Raw genomic sequence first — 22473 nt, 5'->3', positions numbered from 1 at the left:
TCATCACTCAAAGCAAGATTTGCCTCGGCATTGTCATCATTTTAATTTGAAGGTCCTGCCTCAAAATCATTTTTAAAGGTCAAGTGAGACTCCACTGGGGCATTAGCAGAAGATGCTCCAACATTATTTGCTTTTCTTTTGATGGAGTTTTCATAAAGCCCGACAAAATGCTCAGGTGCACGACATTTAATTTTTCAATGGCCTTTTATGCCACAGCGATGGCAGTTACTGCTTTTTCTTCTTGAAGGATTGTTTTGAGAAGCCATATTGTTCTCTCGTTTGCCACGACCACCACGATGACGATTATTATATCGTCTCTTACTATTGCTATGCCCACGTATATTCATATGACCATGATTATTATTTTATCTTTTTCTAAACTTATTACGTCTAGATGCCATATTCGCTTCAGGAAGCGAAGCTGACCCTGTAGGATGAGCTTCATGATTTTTCAGCAAAAGGGCATTATGTTGCTCAGCCACCAGAAAGCATGAGATCAATTCAGAATACTTTTTAAAACCCCTTTCACGAATTGCTGCTGTAATACTATATTTGAGGCATGAGAAGTTGTAAGAGTCTTTTCCAACAAATCATCGTGATTCATAACAACCCCATATAATTTCAATTGGGAAGTTATTCAAAATACAATAGAGTTATACTCACTTACGGTCTTAAAATCTTGCAACCGTAGGTGCATCCACTCATATCGAGCCCTTGGCAATACCGTAGCCTTAAGGTGATCATACCTTTCCTTCAGGCCAGTCCACAATTCAAGTGGATCTTTCACTGTCAAATATTCAACCTTCATCTAAATGATGACGAAGGAAAATCATGACCTTCGCTTTGTCTTAGCTTGATGCCTCATTACCCTGAGTAATGGTGTTACCGAGGCCTTTAGCGGCTAAGTGAATCTCAGTATCGAGAACCCATGATAGGTAATTCTTTCTAGAAATGTCAAGTGCCACAAACTCAAGCTTTGACAAATTCGACATAGTAAAACTATCAAAGATGATAAATAACTAGAAATCATTAGGATGACAACGTAAAGAATCTTAAAAATTGACATAATATCAAATTTGTGATCTATATACACTAAAGTGATAATTCCATAGAAAAGAATACTATTTGTTTCTTCAAATTATTAGTATATACAACTATAATAACAACCCAGTAAAATCCTACTAGTGAGGTCTGGGGAGGATAGTGTGTACGCAGACCTTACCCCTACCCCGAAAGAAGTAGATAAATTATTAGTATATCTTTGATGTTAATTAGAACAGAAATGTCTTCTAACTTTAACACAATTTCAAATGTCGAACAACATAAAATAAGTATTTTTCTCTCAATTAATTCTATTAACATGAAAATTAGCAACTTTCACATGACAATCATACAAATAACTTAAAATAAAGAAACATAGAATTCTTTATTTTTACACATATCTAGAGATGTGAGAAATTATAAAACTTCATATTAAAGATACTAATCATGAAATCAAAATATGCAACGAACAAAATAAAATGAACAAATATACCTGAATAACGAGAAGAGCTCAGCTTCGTGCTGATAACGTGTTAAGAAATGTAGCTCAAAGTAACAATATAAAACAAGTAGCTAAGTAGAATAAGAGAAGAAGAGATAACTTTCTTATTTCATCAAGTGTTCAAGTGTCTTCCATCTCACATTTCATGCCTCTACTTATACTATTACATATGAAGGTTACAAAATGATTGTCCTAAACATGATATTAATAATTGAGATCATAGGAGAAGATCATGGGGAGAGATTGTGGATGTGTGAGAGTTACAATCATAATAGTGATGAGTATGAGAGGATATTCACATCATGGGTGAAAATAGTGGGAGTAGTGGACATCCACATTAACTATAGGTTTTACAACACTTATTAATTAAACCTTTAATTTTTTTATCTCTACCATCCCCTTTTTCTCTTTTTTATTTGTAACATATTTTTATTCTTCTTCTCTTATTCCTATTTGAAATAATCTCTGTACTATAAATAGATCTCTTCACTTTTCTTTCGTCATTTCTTTTTTTTTTCTTCTCTTATTACTCTGTAAATAACAATGCTTATTACCATATTCAAACACTTTATTCATAAGGTGATTTCATTTTTTCTTTTATAGTATACTAATGTTATATGATCTTCAGTCATTTTTATTTATATTTTTTTGACGTGCATGCATATAATATAGTTGACATAATGCAATACTACCTAATTTGTTATTTTCGCAGGAATTAATAGTGTTTTTTCATATTGTAAGCACATATGTTCTTACCAATATAGTTGCTTTCATATACTTATATTGTATAGATTAAAATCTTTAATGTATATTACTTTATATTTTATACTTTAACGACATAAAAATAAAAAATTAAATTAAATTCTTTTATAATAAATATTTAATTTTTTTCTTTTTTAAATAATGCTAGTTTTAAACTAAAATTTTATTGTCCTTTATCATAATTTGATACTCAAAAGTACTTTTTGGAAAGATTGGCCAAACATAATTTATTTATCACATATCGCAAAAAAAAAATTCTCAAACGAATTGGCCAAACACAAATTGCTAATCTTCAAAAGTACTTTTCCGAAAAGCACTTATAAACAAAAGTATTTTTTAAAATAAGTAATTTTTGACAGCTTGACCAAATGAGCTCTTAGTGACAGATTAATGATAAATTATCACAAAATTATATTAGCTACGAGCGATTTAGCAATAAATTAATAATGATGTTTATAGCTAATTCTAGTTTTTCATTATCTTTAAATCCTTTTTAAATTACCATTATTTAATGTTGAAATGAGTAGTTAATGACTATGTGTTCATATGTCTTCTCGCAACAAAAATTAATATTTCTTTGATTTTCTAAAGTGACAAATATTTCTTACTTAAGTAGCAGATAAAATAGCAAAAGGGAGCACATAAATTTTTCATTTTTGACTCCTTTGCTTTATAAATTAAACTTTTCATCTTATATTTATAGTTGTTTTTCCTTACCTTGATGTCCGTACTGTCCATAAAATTGAGAGAATAATTTTTATATTTTGAGATAAAGTTCGAGAATATTATTAATTATGTATGTATAATAAGAAGGGAAGAATAGTACGTTTTGCAGGAAAAGTCAACTAGAATCCTTTTCCTTGTTGGTGTTAAAGTATAATTATTTTGTATTACCATCAAAGGATGTTGTGCAGTGGATGAGACGGTTCCTTCCTTAACTAGAGATCTCGAGTTCGAGTCCTGATTATGTAAAAATCATTGGTAGAGAGCGTTACCCCACGAATAAGGGCCATACGCGGCGCGAATCCAAATATAATAAGGCTCCAATGCGGATACCGTCCACCGTATGGGAAACCCAAAAAAATTCGCATTCCACTCGCCCTTGAATGTAACATGCAGAAGACCGAGTTCGTGAGGTGGAACACATCCACGTTCTAGACTTATGGGAGAATTAATTATTATTCGTATTTAATTTCTTGAATTTTATAAATGTTGGTAATTCACTAAAGTTATGGCCCTCCATCTAGAGAGTTTGATTAGTTCAAAAACATTAAAAGTAATAGTAGTTCTTTTTTATCTGTCATGCAAATTCAGGAATTAAATTTTATGGGTTCCAATAGTGATTTTAAGTAAATACACAATAAGCAATTGAATTCACGATTAAATATTTAATAAATTTTTTAATATATATACAAAATATGTAAAAGCTACTAGATTTACGTGAACCTACACCTATTAAGTTCAGCCCTTTGTCACGTAGTTGACAATTAATGTGGAAAACTCAATTGTGTATCAGAAGGTCATGAAACCTAGGGGCGGAGCTAGAAGCCCGGCTACAGGTCCGACTGAATCCAATAATTTTTGCTCTCAAACAATATATTTTTGTTAAAAATTTCATGAAATATGTGAAAATATTAAATTTAGAACCCAATTATAAACACTTAAAATTGTTGTTCTAAAATCTAGAACCATAAAATCTAAATCCTAATTCCGTCTCTAAACCATTATTCAATTTCAGTTATGACTTCTTGATCACTAAATTGTCCTCTTGGAGACATAAAATGGTTTATGATGTACACTAAAAAGAGAGAGAGAGAAAATACAAAATGGTTATGATAAGAGTAAAAGATTTAAGTTAGACAGTAATTAACATATATAGTTTAACAATATAGTAAGTTTAACACTCTCCAATCAATATTATTATCTATAAGCTCTTAAATAACTCGATAATGTAACATATTCTGAAAATCTCATAATGTTTTGAAAGATTTACAAGGAAATTAAAACATCGACTACCTCGCCAATCCTTTATAAAAAAAAAAAACAAGATTTTTTGAATTCTGATACATCACTTTCGTGTTAGGGTTAGCAATAACTTTTACTACTATAATAATACGTCACATTAAATATGAATTGATGTTTAACGAAAATGTTAGGCTATCTAAAACCATAGGATTAAGCGCTCGACTAAATTGGGGCTCGACTAAATTCGGATTCACGCCGGAAAGTCTCATATTGGGGGAGGGGTAGGGGGTAAAGTGCTCCATAACAAAGGTGATTTCATATCTAGGAACTCGAACCCGAGACCCCTAATTAAGGATGAAGGAGTACTTACAATTCCACCACAGTCTATCTAGAATTATTCGATAGCGATAATAAGGAAGATTGATAAAAGAGTAATCTTGCTTCCAATTTTATGAAGTTTTTGAGGTGAGATATAATTTTTGTTCATCTATCTAACTATTCCTGTTTATTTTATTTTATTTTTGCGTTAATCGTATCAAATTACATACAAACATAGTTTTATATAACTATTTATTAGACAGGGTGCATAATCTATATGATAAAAAATAATCCTCAATCATAGATCAAAGATAGAATGTGGATCAATAACTTGAAAAATATGACAATCAATAACTTGAAAAATATGACAATCAACATAAACATTATTAACATAATCAGTTTATATAGTTTATAATTTTCATATGATCCTATTCCTAGTTATTATTATAGAAGTTGATCGAGATTTGATTTATCAATAACTTGATCATAAAACGTTAACATTAAATCATATTGTAAAATCACGAGAGCTTAGCGGCCGTTTGTTATGCAGACTAAATTATTATGGGATTATATTAATAGCCGATCATATTCATTATTTATTTTTTCTAGCCATATGCATAGATTATATATCGATTATACACATATAATACATAAATTATACATACATTATACCTCCACTGACTATTTTTAGTTTAAACGATTGGATGGACAACTATTTGGATTAATTCTTCATAAAATAATCTCACAATATAAGATGAGATATCCTGGATTAAGTCTGAGATTAAATTTATACCTTATTTGGTTCGAGGGATAAATTTATATTGCCAACCAAATACAGTATAAATTTAATCTCACATCTTATACCACCTTATTCCACCCTATCCCTCATACCAAACGGCCCCTTAGTGTTCAAATTAACCTAAGCGATTTCTTTTTATCTGTCTAAGTTTTGACAAACAAATTTACTCGGTATGTATACTAGAAGAAATTGAAGTAAACACCGGCTGTATTTTTGTGTTGAAAAAAAGAAGAGTAAAGCAATAAAATCTGAATATAAAAAAGGGAGAAAATATAGGGTTGGAACTTGGAATAGTCCAACAAGCTACCTGTATTTATTTCAGAAATTAGCCATTGGTCAATATTCACTGTTACAAAACCAGTAGTCCTTTTCCCACTTTAGTCAAGAAAAGGCCAAAAAATAAAGAAAAGGCCAAAACTCAAAGAAAATTCCTACAGCCTATTCAACTCTCTCATTCTTTCAAGTTTCAGCTTACCCAACACCACTCAACTACCAACCCCCCACCCCCACCCCAGCCCACCCCACCCCACCCCAAACTAAAGACACCCATTTAATCCAATTTTCTCATACACGTATATTCTGTGTATAAATTGACAGTTTTTTTGGGGTATTTTTAGAAGAGAAAAAGAGGGATCAAGAATGGCACAAGATAAGTTCATAGTAGAAGTTGAACCAGCAAAACCTTCCCAAAATGGAAAGCCATCAATGGGTGCTGTTTATAGAAGTCTTTTTGCTAAAGATGGATTTCCTCCTCCTATTCCTGGACTTGACAGTTGTTGGGATATTTTCCGGTTAGGACTAAAAAAGTTTTAATCTTTTTATATGTTAATTTACTTTGCTAAAATTTTGGGTTGTTTTTTTTTTCTTTTTAAAATTTTTATTTAAAAATTTGTTTTTTTTTGTTGAATCTGATTGTTTGTTTGGATTAGTAAAGATGGAGCATTTTTTGCCTTATGTATTTGATCAGTAGAATAAAGTTCTAATTTTTCTGTTACTTTGATTTGCTATTCTTTTGGGTTCTTGTCTTTTTTGTCTTTAAATTTAAAATTTTGATCTTTTTTTTTTTTTTTTTTTTTTTGTTGTTGTTGAATTTAGTTGTTTGTTTGGGTTAAGAAAAGGTGGAATATTTTTTAGGTTTATGTATCTGATGAGTAGCTTAAAGTTCAAAGATTTGATTTTTATTTTACTTTTTTTGCACAATATTTAAATTTGATCTAATTTATAAATGTCCTTCGCAATTCTTATAGGCTTCTAATTTTTTTTTTTTTGATAAACTTGATTTAAATAATATTTTCTTAATCTGATTGTAAATTTGGCTATGAAGGGTGTAGTATTCTAGCTTTATGTATTTGATGAGCAGCAAAGTTTCAAAAATTGATTTTGACTTTTACTAGCTTTTTCTGCAGAATATTGGCAATTTCTCTAATTTTTCTTTAAATTGGATAAAATTGATTTTAATTTTATTTTGGATCCAATTGTTTAATTCGGCTACAAAAGATCTAGTCTTTTAGCTTTATGTATGTGATGAGTAGCAAAATTTGTTTGTGTTGAGAATGAGATGACTAACAAAAAGTTCCAAGAATTGATGTTGACTTTTTCTTTTTTTCCGCAAAATCTTCACTCTTACTACTTCATATGATTAAAAAGTCACAGTTTTTTGGCAATTCATTATATACATAAGTTACATGATTTCACTGATAATGCTACTACTGGTCACGTGCACATGCATGTCACAGATGCCTTTACCTTTAAGACATTGTACTGCCTTGAGCATGAATATAGGAAATACATCTGCTTTGGTCTAGTGGTAAGATTGCAGCTCGTGATACAGCGTGAGGGATTCAAAACCAGCTGCAGACAGTAACCTGGTAGAGTAGTTTGTAAGTGAAGAATGGTAGAGGGGTGTGGCCATTATCCACTGAGTTTCGAACTGTGCGCCAGTTGGCGGTTGGAGATTTCTCGGTTATAAAAATAAAAAGCTAAAAAATCATAGCAGGCTGTTTTGCTCTGTAAGAGTGAGTATCTTTAAATAAATTAGGCATAATTCTATAGAGAATATAACTTCAAAATGGGCCTGTATGAAGCAGAATGGACGGAAAGGATTCATATAGTTGAACCCCACTAGTTTGGGATTGACTACAGTTGATTCATTGACATCACTTCAATGTAGTCTTTCTCCATTAGTAAGGAAAGGCATTAGACTTTCGAGTTTTTTTTTTTTGATAAGGTAAGTTTAAGTATTACGAAAAAGTGGCACCAAGTAGGTGCTTGGGGCGTGTAGATTTTTGAGCTTTATTGTGCTCCTCTATTCAGGATAACTTCATATACAAGCTTGCTCTCGGACTGTACAAGCCTAAACTTTGACTTGTCCGTGTTTGTTCTAGTAAATGCTGATCTGGTAGTTTGTTAGACATGCAGCTATTTCTTTTAGTCAATAAATGCTTGTAGATATTTGCCAGTGTGCTCAAATGACTAATTTCATTATTATCCAATAGCAGATCTTACAGGCATTTTCTTGTCTATGTCACAGTTTGTCAGTGGAAACATATCCTAACAATCGGATGCTTGGACGCCGTGAGATTGTAGATGGAAAAGTACGTTGTTACTATTTCTAACAATCTGGGGGTTCTCTTTTTCTAAATTGCTTTTAGCTGATTCATCTATTTGTTATTATTTTCAGCCTGGCAAGTATGTGTGGATGTCTTACAAAGAAGTATATGACATTGTGATTAAAGTAGGAAATTCCATCCGGAGTTGTGGTGTGGACGAAGTGAGTTCCTATATTGTATTTGATTTACCTTGCTGAAAGCTTGGTTGACTGCGAGAATAATGCTAACTATAAATTTTTATTTACCTTCTAGTGTTTGAGTTGTGTCATCAAATACTGCAGATGATGATGCCTTATCTGTGCAGTTTAGCTACTCATTTGTTGTCTAGTTCTATTAGGATAATGAAAAGCTAGGTTCACTTCTGTTCTTTTTTTTATTTTTATGGGTGAATATAAAGCTTGGTTCACTTTATCCAATGGTCCAGTTAGGATCTTTAGAATTCACTCCTTTAACAATGGAGAGATTTTATTGTTGAATTATATTTCACTTACTCTTTTTGAAGTTAGTGTGTGTTCTCTACATATTGTTTTCTTGTGTAGACTCGTGTATAGGACTTTTTAGCCAGTCTCTTAGTGCTCGTTTTCCTTGATTATTTGTACATTCAATCAGTATCTCACTTCAATTTGACTTCTGATGTTAGGGAGACAAATGTGGTATCTATGGTGCCAATTGCCCTGAGTGGATAATGAGCATGGAGGTAAATTTTTCTATTCCTTCTATTTTTTTCGATTTCCTCCTTTTTTCTGTTTGATGATCTTCAAACAAAATTAAGGACCTCCACTGCCACTTTTTGTTTGTATTTTATTCGTATAATTATTTCCTAGCTGATGAAGAGGTACATAACATTTAGTTTTTGATGTATCGATCATAGTTGGTCTGATTATCTTCGGCAATCAAAATGCCATCTTTTCTTCTTTTAAACTAATCTCTCTCGGTTGAATTGCTGGCCTTACACTATAAATTTAAACAACCATATATTTATTTCGTATATAGCACATAGTTAAATATATCCTCACAAGGTAGGGGTAAGGTATGCGTACACACTATCCTCCCCAGACCCCACGGTGTGGGATAATACTCGATATGTTGTTGTTGTTGTATATAACACATAGTTAAATATGACAATTAGAAGGAACCCTGATTTAGTGAAATAATTAAGGTTGCCTATGCTTGAATATTCTTGTAAGCACTGTGTGGGTTAGGAGGTCGGTTGGGACTCCACTTTCTATCCTTCTTCGTATTGTCCTTTTGATGTTCCTGTTTTCTGCTGCATATTATATCAATATTTTGTTTTAGGATATTTTAGAAATTAAACCTTCTCCGTAATTGTTGTTACTCTGATAACGACTCTATCATTGCAGGCATGCAATGCTCATGGACTTTACTGTGTTCCTCTGTATGACACCTTAGGTATGCATCCTCCTCTGGTTAGAATAGTGGTTTGAGTGTCTTCCTCATTTTTCTAGTGTTTGCTTTTTCTTTTTGTAATTTATCATTCTTGGTGTTACTTTTATAGATAGAAGGCATCTTCTTGGATTGGTTAAACAAGATGCGTTTTTCATGTGGCCTTCTATTTTATGTTTATCTCTGAAAATAGAAGAAACCTCATGCTATGTAATGACCGAAAATAATCTTCTTTGTGTGCTTTAGGTGCTGGTGCAGTGGAATTTATCATTAACCATGCCGAGGTTAAAATTGCTTTTGTTGAAGAGAAAAAACTTCCTGAGGTATGCCTGTTCAAAATTAAAACTTTTGCTTGACGGCTGATTTATATTCTGAGACGTCTGACTCCACAGGCATGTTGATCCTCATACTTGGTATAGAACATTCATGTCTCATAAGCCACGACTTATTAAGAGCTTAATAGTGGAATCCATTTGATTCACCTATTCAGTAATAAGACTAATTTGTTTGAGGATCAGTGTGCTGTTTTAAAAAGATACACATTTCAGATTCAAATATCACTGTTCCATTACTATATCATGTTGGGTAGCGCATCGTATTCTATATTTTCCTTGACACCACTATGTTTGAGACGGTTCCTTGAAAATCCATTTGCAAAGGCAAAAATTATTGTTTCTAAAGTTTGTTGCTTCAGATGCTTTACTATTATATTTGGGAGGCTATGCCTTTTAACATCTAGGGATGTCCTTTCTTACTAAAATATGTGCTCATCCCTTTTCAGCTTCTGAAAACTTTTCCCAATGCAGAAAAGTACTTGAAGAGTAAGTCGATTATAAATTCAGATCCTATTTTAAAGTGTGGATTGATGAAATGGTATAACAAACTAGTTTCCTATTTGTAATCACCAGCTGTTGTGAGTTTTGGGAATGTCACTCCTCAACAGAAGGAAGAGGTTGAAAAGAGTGGGGTGGCTCTATACTCGTGGGATGAGTTTCTACAATTGGTAAGACTTCTCTTTACTTCTATAGTTATCAGAATTGTCTAGTGTTTTGTTAGACATCATCATTAAGGAGTGTTATAACTTATATTTTGATACTAAGATTGTGGTTTTGAATATGAGACAACAAATGGGGAATAAAATTTTTTGTTTTCTTAATCTCATATATGGAGTTATATGACTCGAGAGTAACTCAGATTTGCACATTTTCGTTTAATCTTGTTTTTTAATTAATTTTTTGCTTGCTAAATTTCTGATTCCACCTTCAAATTCTTCTTTCCATTGTAATATTTGTTTTAGGCTCGTATAATGCAGCCAGTGATGTCACTGGAAAAAAAATATTGATCAACTCTTTGGAATAAGTTTGTAGTCTTGACATTTACATGGAATGATCTGCTGAGATGACCAACATGAAACTGTTGATATGCCCTTTGAACTAACGCGCAAACTCCTCAATGTGCAGGGAAGTGAAAAACAATTTGATCTTCCAGTGAAAAAGAAGGAAGACATTTGTACAATAATGTATACTAGTGGAACGACTGGAGATCCCAAAGGTGTGCTGATTTCAAATAATAGCATTGTTACTCTTATAGCTGGAGTACAGCGTCTGCTTGGGAGTGTGAATGAGTCGGTAATGAATTATTTGTTCTTTATTTTCCTGCCTTCTGATATAAAGCATAGCTACATTATAGGCTTGACGATCTGACCTTTTCACATTGCAGTTGACAGTGGATGATGTATATCTTTCATATCTTCCACTGGCACATATCTTTGATCGGGTTATCGAAGAATGTTTCATTAATCATGGTGCCTCAATAGGATTTTGGCGAGGGGTAAGATGTTCAGATCTTCAGCTAAATCATGGTACAGATTATACTTATGCATTCCTAATCATGTCCACAGGATGTCAAGTTACTTACCGAAGATATTGGAGAGCTGAAACCAACTATCTTCTGTGCTGTACCTCGTGTACTAGACAGAATATATTCAGGTAATATCTTTGTGGTCCAATTATTCACATTCTTATCTTATTGGTGTACCTTTGACTGAGTGCCCTCTATGCCTTGTCGAAATGCTGGATATATTTTGACTAGTTCGTTTAAACATTCTCAGGTTTGCAACAGAAAATTTCTTCTGGGGGTCGGCTTAAAAGCACATTGTTCAATCTTGCCTATGCTTAGTAAGTGCTGTTCCATTTTTTCCATGTCAAATGAAGTAAAATATGGCAACTTCTTCTGGAACATAAGCATTTGTATCCATAAGCTAACCTATTGACTCTTTCTTAAAAAAAATATTAACTTTCTAATTATGCTTATCTTCAGCGACCATATGCTGACTATTTAGCTTACTCTTTTTTTTGGCCCATCCCTAAAATATGACCTCTTTCCCTAAACTAAAACTTTTCTCCTCCAATTATTCAGATTAATGTAATCCTTTTGTGGACAATCAACAAGAATTAAAATACTACTTTTTTATTTATATGAAAAGGTCATATTGATATAAACTAAGTACTACTTTATATTATTTCAAATTTGATGGGGACAAATTCTGGACTTTCTCTTATCTTTTGATAGTTTATTTACCAAACTCAGTATAATAAATCAAGCATTTTACTCTCCCTAGAAAGCTAACCGAGGCTTGTTGACATTGGATGGAAGAAATAATATTTTCTGTTCGCATACATGCTTTTTCGCACCTGAATTTAAACTGATCATTTCTTCCATGATTTAGGTGTAGTATATTGGAGAACTTTGGTTGTGATTTTTGGTTAGCATAAAAGTAAATCATAGTTTGAGTTATTTTTAGTGGTGGAGGCTGTTACCTTAACTTTTGAACTTCTACAGCAAACACTACAATTTGAAGAAGGGACGTAAACACTTTGAAGCTTCTCCGCTTTCTGACAAAGTTGTCTTCAGTAAGGTATTGGAAATGCCCTTGGAGCAGCTAGCAAATCCATTTTTTCCTATTCTTCTTTCCATCTTTCAGTTAGTCCGTAACTCCTGTTGTTCTTTTGCTTAGGTAAAAGAAGGGCTAGGAGGCAAAGTACGTCTTATATTATCTGGAGCAGCGCCCCTTGCAGCTCATGTGGAAGCTTTTCTGCGAGTTGTGGCATGTTGCCATGTTCTTCAAGGATATGGTATCCCATTCTTTCAATATATTATGTGATTAGCTGATATATGGATGAAGAAATTGTTGGCTTTTAGCTTTTATCTCAAACATAGATGGTATAATGTAAAATCATCTCTTTATAGAACTTGATTGATGGGAGCATCTCCTAGATTTTTAATGATCCAACATATGTAGTAATTGCAAGACTTTGTTTTCTAGTTGCTGGATAATGAACGTCTTTTCTTTCTATTCTCATTTAGGTCTGACTGAAACATGTGCTGGTACATTTGTCTCACTACCAAACCAGTATGATATGCTTGGTACCGTTGGTCCCCCGGTGCCCAATGTGGATGTGTGCTTGGAGTCCGTCCCTGAAATGGCATATGATGCTCTATCAAGCACGCCACGTGGAGAAGTATGTGTGAGGGGCGACACTCTTTTTTCAGGTTATTACAAGCGTGAGGACCTAACAAAAGAAGTCATGATTGATGGGTGGTTCCACACAGGTTTGTTTTTTCATGTTGAAGCTGAACTGATTAATGTCTGCTTGTCAGATAGAATTTGAATGGACCTTGGATCTAACATTTCTTTCTTCAGGTGATATTGGTGAGTGGCAACCAAATGGTAGCTTGAAAATAATTGATCGCAAGAAGAACATTTTCAAGCTATCTCAAGGTGAATATGTTGCTGTCGAGAATTTGGAGAATATATACGGCAATAATCCTGTTATTGACTCTGTAAGTATCTACTTTAGATGTAATGGCCTCTTAATTATAGCAAAAACATGGTTCAGAAGGGATACTTTTCTTCATTGGTATCTTCGGCCACTTCGTCCGTGCAATTTCTGCTTTCTACATGAATGAGGTTGAGCAATATTCATCTTTAGTGTCGAGCGTTAGTGGTCTAGCTTCGAGGAAATAATATGCTTTTACGAAAGAGGACTGTTATTCAACCAGAATGTGTTTTTTCATGTTGATTTTTTTGGATTAGATACTCTGGTTAACTGGTGACGTAGTCTATTCATGTTAGACGTGAACTGATGAAAGTGGACTGATTTCTTTTTCTACCTCGACTCCAGATATGGATATATGGAAACAGTTTCGAGTCTTTCCTTGTTGCTGTTCTTAACCCAAACCAACGAGCAGTTGAACAATGGGCCCAACAGAATGGCGTATCTGGGGATTTTGATTCGCTGTGTGAAAATCCAAAAGTGAAGGAGTACATACTTGGAGAGCTCACAAAAGCTGGAAAAGAAAAGAAGGTTAGTTCTCCTCATTGCAGTTGCTTTTTCTGATAGTGCATGTGTTGCACTCTTTGATAAAACCTATGTTGCTCAGACTCTCCGAAAATGTCTCCGGGTGCGTGTCAGATCCTCCAAAAATAGTGTATTTTTGGAGGATCCGTCACCGGTGGGGCAACATTTTGGAGAGTCTGCACAACATAGGATAAAACGCATGGAATAGAAACGCTCCATCCTATGGAGATATTCCGAAACTTATATAAATATGATCATCTTTTTGCAGCTGAAGGGCTTTGAGTTCATAAAAGCTGTACACCTTGATCCTCAGCCATTTGACATGGAACGAGACCTTCTAACTCCTACATTTAAGAAGAAAAGACCCCAGTTGCTCAAATACTACAAGGTAATTTCTCTTTTGATCTGCTGGTGGATGTTGTGAGCAATCAACTTTTCCATTTTTTTTCTTCATTCAGTTTCCATTTTTATTCCTTTTCCTTTCACTAAGGCGAGCCGTGGAGCAACAGTAAAGTTGTCTCCGAGTGGCTTATAGGTCACGGGCTCGAGTCGTGTAAACAGACACTGATTCTTGCATCAGGGTAGGCTATTGTAGCTGCCCTAAGATCCTACTATGCGCGGGGTCTGGGGAAGCAAGAGTCTATTGTACGCAGTCTTACCCTGCATTTATGCAAGAGGCTATTTCCACGGCTCGAGCCCGTGACCTCCTGGTCACACGGCAACAATTTTACCATTGTTGATGCGGATTAACACACATTATATATTATACCTGCAAGTGAAATGCCTTGGTTTTTTGTCAATACGTAATCGTCTAATCTGGACGCCTATAGTAGTTTTTGAGGCCTTTTACTCCGATGCTAAGTGACCGGATTACTAGTTAGTAATGGGAAAATGACACTGTATAGTTACTCTCAAAATAATAGCCAAAAAATGTATATTTTTTGTTTATATATACATTCTGTATGTTAATATACAAAAATTATACATATTTTATACACTTTTCGGCTACCAAATGTAAATAATTTCTAGCACCGGTTAAAAGTGATAATACCCCGTTAATAATGCTATCTATTTAAATAGGAAAAGATATATATATATATATATATATATATCACCATTTAATTTCTTGTTGATTCCATGTGCAACTTGTTTACAGAGTATTTGTTTACATTGCAGGACGTGATTGACAGCATGTACAAGACCAAATGAATTAACGGCTGAAACTACTTGCCCCTTCTTTTACATTTGATCTTTCAACCTTAATTTATCCTTTTGTTTTTGTTTTTGCACTGTATATATCACATGAAGATTATGAGATTGTTTTATCAAATTGGATTTGACTGTTATACAAGCAAAATTATTTATTGTGTTATTAGGCTATTTAAATAGCTCAATATTGCAGTTTTATGGTTTAAAAGGAAAAAAATCATAGGAGCGTTATAGTATCGCTATCAAATCCTAATAGCACATAAATTTACGTCATTACTCAAAGCACTAATGACAAGGTTGTTTTAATCTGATTTTCATGTCACTATTCTTATTGGTTTGTAAAATTTTGAGTCGTAACAGGTTGGGTTGAGTATGTATATTTATTGTTACTCCAATCAAACATGATTACCATCTTGGACCATTTTAGTTCTCTTCCCTACTGGAGAAGGGGGATCTATTTAGTGTAAGAACTACCTTGTAGGCAGTTTGGAATGAATTCAAAGGTATGCTTTGAATTTGAATGATACAAAGCAATTGACTTAAATGAGTTTATTTGAATCAACTAAATCAAACAATTTGTAGTCTTGAATAAACATTGTTTAAAATGAATTTTAGCTAATGTGGGTATTACCTGAAAATGCCAAAACCATCCAGTTACAGATTCCATTTTTACCATTTCTCTGACTCTATCAAACAAAATTGTTGTATGAAAGTTTTCTCAGGTAGCTTGTAGAGTTACCAACTAAAGTTTTCCAGAGTAACTCCTTATGCTATGCTGTAGTATTTATTTCTTTTACTTCTTATGTAAATTTATGATCCATATCTCAAAAATGATATTTCAAGGTTTGTACACATTATAAATAACGTTACCAGAATGACCACAACACGTAAAATACAATGAAAGGCTACAAAAATGACCAGAATCATAACTAAACACACAACTTTACAACTTGGGGATTATCCAACAACTTGGGGATAGCACTATTCCTAAGAAATCTTGTTCCTTGCGTGTTTCAAAACTGTTGGTAATTTGAGCCAATATAAAATCTTATATGAATCCACGAATCCCTCTTGGATTCGGTAGGAGCACGAGTAGGTAAGTTAGTATCGATCCGGTGAAGAAAAGAGAATTTAGTTGATAGAGTGTGTAAATATTGCTGCTTAACTGAGCTTTGCGAGATCAGAAGTTCCGCAACTCGCATCAAAAAGTGCTCTGAAAACTTTGTAAGGTCATTGGCCACAAGCAGATGCCACCTAACTGAGACAACAAGCCAGTGGAACGTTACGACAGCCCTAACATGGCCTGGGCTTGTACTATTTACCATCCAGAGTCACACTCTGCACCATTCATAAAAGAAATATTAAAAGTTCTTACATTGAAAAAGAAACTCAAGAACTACTATTGGTCGGTAACAGAATACATGCATGAACTGAACCCAACAAATTTTATCCATCATTTGCCAGCACATGAGGTATCAGATCAACATTATCTCTGGAATTAGGGGCAGACGCGGACCCCAGTGCAAATAGTTCTTCTCTGGTGTACTTCAATCTTTGATCTAGTTTGAGATAATGAAAGAAGTAATATCAGACAAGACAGACATAAGCATAAGCTTTAGACCAAGAAAAGTTTGACAATGCCTCACCAAGAAAACTGCCTCTGTTAGATCTAAGGGGAGATGAAGATGGCCCTCCTTGCTTGTGTTTGTATATTTTGGTCCGTGATGTCACTTGCGATGAAGATGAGTGAATAGATAACTTTTTGACCAATGCAATACTAAGAAGATCATGCCTTACTTCAATTTGACGATGCTTTTGCTGAAATGACAACAGTGCATCCTCTGTCAGCAGCCAACAACCCCTAAGATCAAGAATTCTCATAGATGGTGGAGGGTTGAATACGATGAGCCCAGCATTAGTGAGCACACCGTCACGAATCCCTAGTGTTACCAAGCTTCTAATAGATGACAGCTGATGCAAAGAGGTATCAGTAAGGGAACCACTCCGTAAAAACAAATAACTCAATTTACGAAAGCTCGGCAAAGGAGTCAAAGCTGAATCCTTGATTCGAGTCTCCTCCAAATCCAATCTCTCCAAATGATCAAGATTACATAACCCAGACAGTGATGAAATGCAATTAGGATCAAAATCCGCCTCGTTGACCCCACCTGGCATTGTGGCAGATTACACAACCATGTGAGTCAAGAGAGAAGAGACTAATGTTGTTCTAACCCTACAGGAAAAGAAGTCTCCCACAATAGGCAACTGAACTGCTATTTTAGGTTCCAATCTAATTAATTTTGGTTGGATAAGGCGTAAAATGCATCCATCTGTGATGACATCTGAAAATAAATTTAAAGCACACTAAGATCTTTGGGAAATGATTTTCACCACAAATTTGAAATTCTACAAGTGTGTTCATCGTGTAATAGTCTAGCCTAGCAGGGACACGTATGACTTTTTGTAAGCGGTGTCGAAATTTAAAGTGGTGAACAAATTACTACAACAGATCTGGGAGATAAGAAGTAGAGAAGAGCAACACCACCAAACCCCATCACTTAGAGATGAGAACTTTTTCGCAGTTACGGTTTAAAATTCATTTATCTTATTCTAGAGTAATTACTTTTTAGAAGTTAAATAGTATTTCATTGTCAGTTATGGTGTCACGGAAGAGGACACCGTTCTATTTTTCAAACAAAAGAGGCTTAAAAGAAAAAGAAAAAAAAAAAGCAAAAGAAACGCATGCGAAGTATTCGAACAGCAGACCTCGACGTTGCAAGTGAGGCGCTTGACCATCAGACCAGGCACTATCTTTTCTTCAGCAGTGTCATATGATTTATATGTATACCTTTTGCACAATGTTTATATGTGTAATAACTAAAGTTTTCCGGCGAAGCGGTGTCGGATGACACCGCTTGGACTAGGGTGCATCCGCCCCTGTAGCCTAGAAGTGAGATACATATTGACATTATGGTGTTGTCTTTAAGTATTCAAGCATCCTCTACACCTATCTAGTTTCCAATGAAGGAGAAATTGAGGACCACAAAAGAAACTAAATGTAAAAAGTAAAAGTTTTGAGGAAAAGAACATGGCATACCTCTGATATTTGTACCACTTAGATTGATACTTTTTAACGAAGGCATGGTGCTCATAAAGGGGATAGCGTAATCGTCAATGGCCGTGTAAGATAATAATAAAGTTTCAAGATTGGGAACAAAACCAGCTAAGATTTCCAGTCCTGCATTGCTTAACTTTGTCCTGCTGAGATTTAGGTGGCGTAAATTTTGACCTATAAATGCAATGTGTTCAACTGACTCATCTCCTGCAGATGTACCACTGAGATCTAAATCTGATATAGCACTCATATATGGCAAAAAGCAGTAAGAATTAAGAGATGAATTGGAAAGATCCAGGAGGGAGAGGGAGGAGGTTTCAAGTTGTTGGAAAGCTTCACAGACATCTCTTATGGTTGATCCAGACAGAATAAGCTTTGCAAGGGGAGCTTTCCGTCCTTCTCCTTCGAATGAAGAATGTATCGTGCAATTGCTCATATTTAGGCATGCAAGAGAAGGCAGACTTGGCAACATAGTGACCTTGGTCCAGGCCAAATTCAGAGAACTCAATCTTGGGAACCATTTAAAATAAGATGCTCCTTTGTTTGATACTTCACTCCCCCAAAGATCCAAATGTTGCAGCTTTCGGAGAACCTACCCGAACCATAAAACGTGTCATTTACCTTGAGTAAGTTCAATCATTCTAAATAAGTACAATTAAAGTACTAGGTGATTAAAAGAACAATACATAACAAGGCTAGCTCAAGCCTAAGATACTAAAGCAACTGCTTTAAGCCTTCAAGGTAACTTAAAGGGCACAAGTGGACCAAACCATCCTTTCATTTCAAAATAGATTTGAATTATTCAAATGTATGAAATTGTGACATTTTACTTAGCGAAAAAAACATCTACAGAGCTACTTCTTTTTTCAAAATAGATTTGAACTATGGAATTATTTTCAACGTTCTACTTAGTGGTAAGAATTGAAATTTTAAGGTACTGAGAATTTTAAGAAACATTATTAACCTTGAATGTTACCTAAAACATTACATAGGTCTTTGTGAATGGATGAGAATTTCTCATACCCCCAAGCTTAAAGAGAAAAAAAAGGTTTAATATGCCAAGAGGAAAGGGTGGGGGAGAAGAAAGACAAGATTTTAAAGACATGTTGACAACAGATGATCTACCTCAAAATTTCCTCATAAAAAGAGGATCTACCTTAAGATTATCCAAAGCCAAATCAGACACAGGCAGGCCTCCCAAATCTAACACAGACAAGTTAGTTAACGAAGACAGGAGTATCACACCATCATTTGTGACACCTGTTTCTGGAATCCACAACTTTTCCAAAATTGGGATGGATGTTAGATGTCTAATTCCAGCGTCAGTGATCTTTGAGCATCTGGAGAGGTCAAGCTCCTTTAAGTTTGTCATTCCTGAGGAGAGCAAAAGCAGAGCTCTGTAAGTAAAAACTTAGAGTGACATGTAATATTTATAAACCAATACAAGTTAACCAAGGGGAAAAAATAAAGAAATAATGGTTTAGAGGAGAATATAACGGAATATGAGCCAGGTTAGTTGCATTTATCTAAAAATTATAAGAGGAAAAAGGTTACCTGTAATTGCCCAAATGGCTGAATTGTTAATTTTGTTACAATCTGATAAATTTAGAGAGCGCAAGTGATCAAAAGCACCTATATATGCCATCCATTCTGCATCCACGCAGCTCTCCCCCCTCAAGTCGATCTCCTCGACACAAAATTTAAACACTCTAGACAAGAAAATATATATCAGCTTTTGGAGTAGATAATGCATGAATCCAACACATGTAAGAAGAAGTCAGAAGCTTTAGCTTTTGATGTTACACTACTGTAGAATTAGTAAAGTAACGGGAAAACATCAACTTTATAATCACATAGCTAAACCGTTTCTCAAATGTTAGGGGTGACAATACTATCATCATTGCAACACAGAGGTTCAACACTAGGAGCCTCATTTCACTGAGGAAGCAATATAATTCAATAATTATGCAGCTTCAAGGATGTGATTAACATTTCAAATCCTTGGACAACCAATACCCTGCAAACATATATGTATTGTTCTCGGGCCAATGCAAATATGGTACTCATAATTTCGACAACCACTACCCAGCTACCACATTAAACAATTATAATTTGACTCTAACACTTAGCCTCGATGGTTGAAGGGCCTATAACAAAAAAATATGACCAACATAAAACAAGTAATCAACTCCTTTACTTGTATCAATACACTCTCAGTTACTTTTGTTCTCCCATTGATTTCGTTAATGTTTGTGACAAGCCATTCTATTCATCAATTACTACACACTAAACTACTCCTTTTAACCTATTCCGTTCAACATTTCCTCTTTTCAACTATCAATCTGACCAAATTTGTGAAGTCAAACTATGCATAGATTGATTTTGACTTTTAAAAGTTGAGATGGTTATTAAAGCTGCAAACTGTTCATATGCAGTATCAGAAATTTCTATTACCATAATATAATTTTTCATAATTCACTTTAATATTACAACACGAGCTGGTCCATAACCGCTAGATTATGAAAGATCACATTTATTTGTAATTTCAGGACAGTAGCAAATAATGAAATACAGTAATAAGTATCCTGAAAAATAAAAGAAATGAGGTGATAATTAGGATATACTTACTCGAGCAAAGATGGGAAGAGGAGACGGCGGCGAAGAAGGCGGTGAAGAAGAGCTTCGGCGAGGTGAGATGGCATGCTTTCCAGAGTCCGCCGCTGTCTCCGCCACGCTTCGACGGCGTCACGGCTCTGCGTCGCCGATTCCATGCACATCTCAACCAGTTGGCTTTCCATTTTCTGGATCGGAAAATGAAAATGGTTAGTTCTAAAAATGACCACAAATACGTGTCCTCCAAGATTTATGTTAGAAGTCAAAGTCAAACTTTGTCATTTTAATTGATCTCTTCTCTCTTTTTTTTTTCTTTTAATCTCTTTTATATTTTTTCCCTTTTTTTACCTCCGACTAATTCCGATTCGCATTATGTTAGATCCTTAGAGATGAAAGCGCTTCCTATCTGTAATTGTTTTATCTTCAGAACTCGAATTCAAAACTTCTGATTAAAAATAGAGAAATCTCATTCATCCTATCACAATTCTTGACGTATGTCGTTTAATAGTTAAGTGAATTTATTTGGGGCAATTAATCTAGTGATCTTGGATGGTACTAAAAGGGTACTAAATGATGTACATATCACATGGATTGGACGTTGTCTAGAATTATCTATAGGTAGGCTATCCACAATAGTGTTCATAAGGTTTTCTTTTTATTATTATTACGAATGTATATGCCAGTGTCAAGATAATTGTGACTTGAAAGGACAAATTATTAAGTGTTGGAACCATGAAATATATAGAGCGCCTATAAATAAAGCAGAATAAATATTGAGGATTAATATATAATCACTTCAACTAATGTGAAATCAAGACACAATTGGTTGATTAATTGTAATAATTTCCTTTTCTTTTTCGTGCGTTATTATCAAGACACAATATTCAAAGACTGATATTTAAGTAAAAAAAAAAATGATAGAGGATTATGTCCATCATTCACTAAATTTTAAAGTTGAAAACTACGGATTTATCTACTAATAAAAAAACACAAACATATAAAATATTAGAACTAGTCACACTAAAAGGCAGCTCAGTGCACGAAGTATCCCTCGTTCACGCATGGTTCGAGGAAGGGCCACATCTCAAGGGATATGACAAAAGCAGACTACTCTAGTCTAATGCAAGCATCAGTAACCGATTTCAGGGCTCGAACTCATGACATATAGATCATACGAAGACAACTTTACTATTGCTCCAAAGCTCCGGCTCCCTTTCAAGCATGTAAGAACATGTAAAACTACTAGAGCCAGTCACACTAAGAATATGAATTCTTATTTAGTGGAACAAGGAGTCCACAACAATAAACAATGCACTACTAAAATAGTATATTTGAAGAGGGAAAAAAAAAAAGCATAGATGAAACAAGACGGATCTGGTCATGTAAAATTTGTTGTCTTAACTCACAAAATTCCAATATGGCATTGATAAGATTTACCAGTTACCGATGCTAAACTCTAAAGTTTGGAATTGAGGGTTTTTCAACATTTTTTAAAATCATCGAACTTGGACTGCCTGCTCATAAAATTGTACAAATGCATCCTCTTTGTCTCCGTGCGAACGATGTTCGATATCCACTTTGGACCCAACTAATTTGGATTCACGCCGAAAAAAATAACTTTGGGTAAAGCGCTTCCTCCATGGTGAGAGTATAGTTGGCATACTTGGCTATATGGACTACTCACTTTAGTTCATTTTATATAAAATACATTTAATTTTGCATAGGATTTAACTTTAAAGTTAATTTGATTAAAAAAAATTACATCAAAGTCTAAA

The 22473-nt window shown here is 34.3% G+C and overlaps 2 protein-coding genes across 4 annotated transcripts; one reads left to right on the top strand and one right to left on the bottom strand.

Moving 5' to 3' along the window:
- The first annotated feature begins 5906 nt into the window (after positions 1-5906).
- On the top strand, positions 5907-15133 carry LOC104229500 (long chain acyl-CoA synthetase 4-like). Its single transcript, XM_009782150.2, has 19 exons — positions 5907-6178; positions 7918-7981; positions 8068-8157; positions 8637-8693; positions 9358-9406; positions 9647-9723; positions 10182-10221; positions 10309-10403; positions 10861-11028; positions 11120-11230; positions 11301-11388; positions 11511-11577; positions 12242-12317; positions 12417-12534; positions 12767-13012; positions 13104-13243; positions 13585-13767; positions 14030-14149; positions 14938-15133. The coding sequence occupies exons 1-19, from the start codon at positions 6027-6029 to the stop codon at positions 14968-14970; spliced, it is 1974 nt and encodes a 657-aa protein (XP_009780452.1). The 5' UTR covers positions 5907-6026; the 3' UTR covers positions 14971-15133.
- A 661-nt stretch (positions 15134-15794) lies between these two features.
- Positions 15795-20903, bottom strand: LOC104229501 (uncharacterized). 3 transcript variants are annotated; one of them, XM_009782152.2, is made up of 7 exons: positions 20714-20903; positions 19640-19794; positions 19242-19459; positions 18068-18677; positions 16617-17138; positions 16392-16529; positions 15795-16308 (listed from the first exon to the last, which is right to left on the bottom strand). In XM_009782152.2, the coding sequence occupies exons 1-6, from the start codon at positions 20881-20883 to the stop codon at positions 16417-16419; spliced, it is 1788 nt and encodes a 595-aa protein (XP_009780454.1). In that variant the 5' UTR covers positions 20884-20903; the 3' UTR covers positions 15795-16308; positions 16392-16416. The 3 variants fall into 3 exon arrangements, with proteins under 3 accessions (XP_009780454.1, XP_070011502.1, XP_009780453.1); XM_070155401.1 differs by having other exon boundaries at positions 16396-16529; XM_009782151.2 differs by having other exon boundaries at positions 15795-16529.
- Positions 20904-22473: the final 1570 nt, after the last annotated feature.

Source organism: Nicotiana sylvestris, chromosome 8 (genome assembly GCF_000393655.2).
Source record: "Nicotiana sylvestris chromosome 8, ASM39365v2, whole genome shotgun sequence".
NCBI classification, from domain to species: domain Eukaryota; kingdom Viridiplantae; phylum Streptophyta; class Magnoliopsida; order Solanales; family Solanaceae; genus Nicotiana; species Nicotiana sylvestris.
This window is presented reverse-complemented; position numbering and strand designations above follow the sequence as displayed.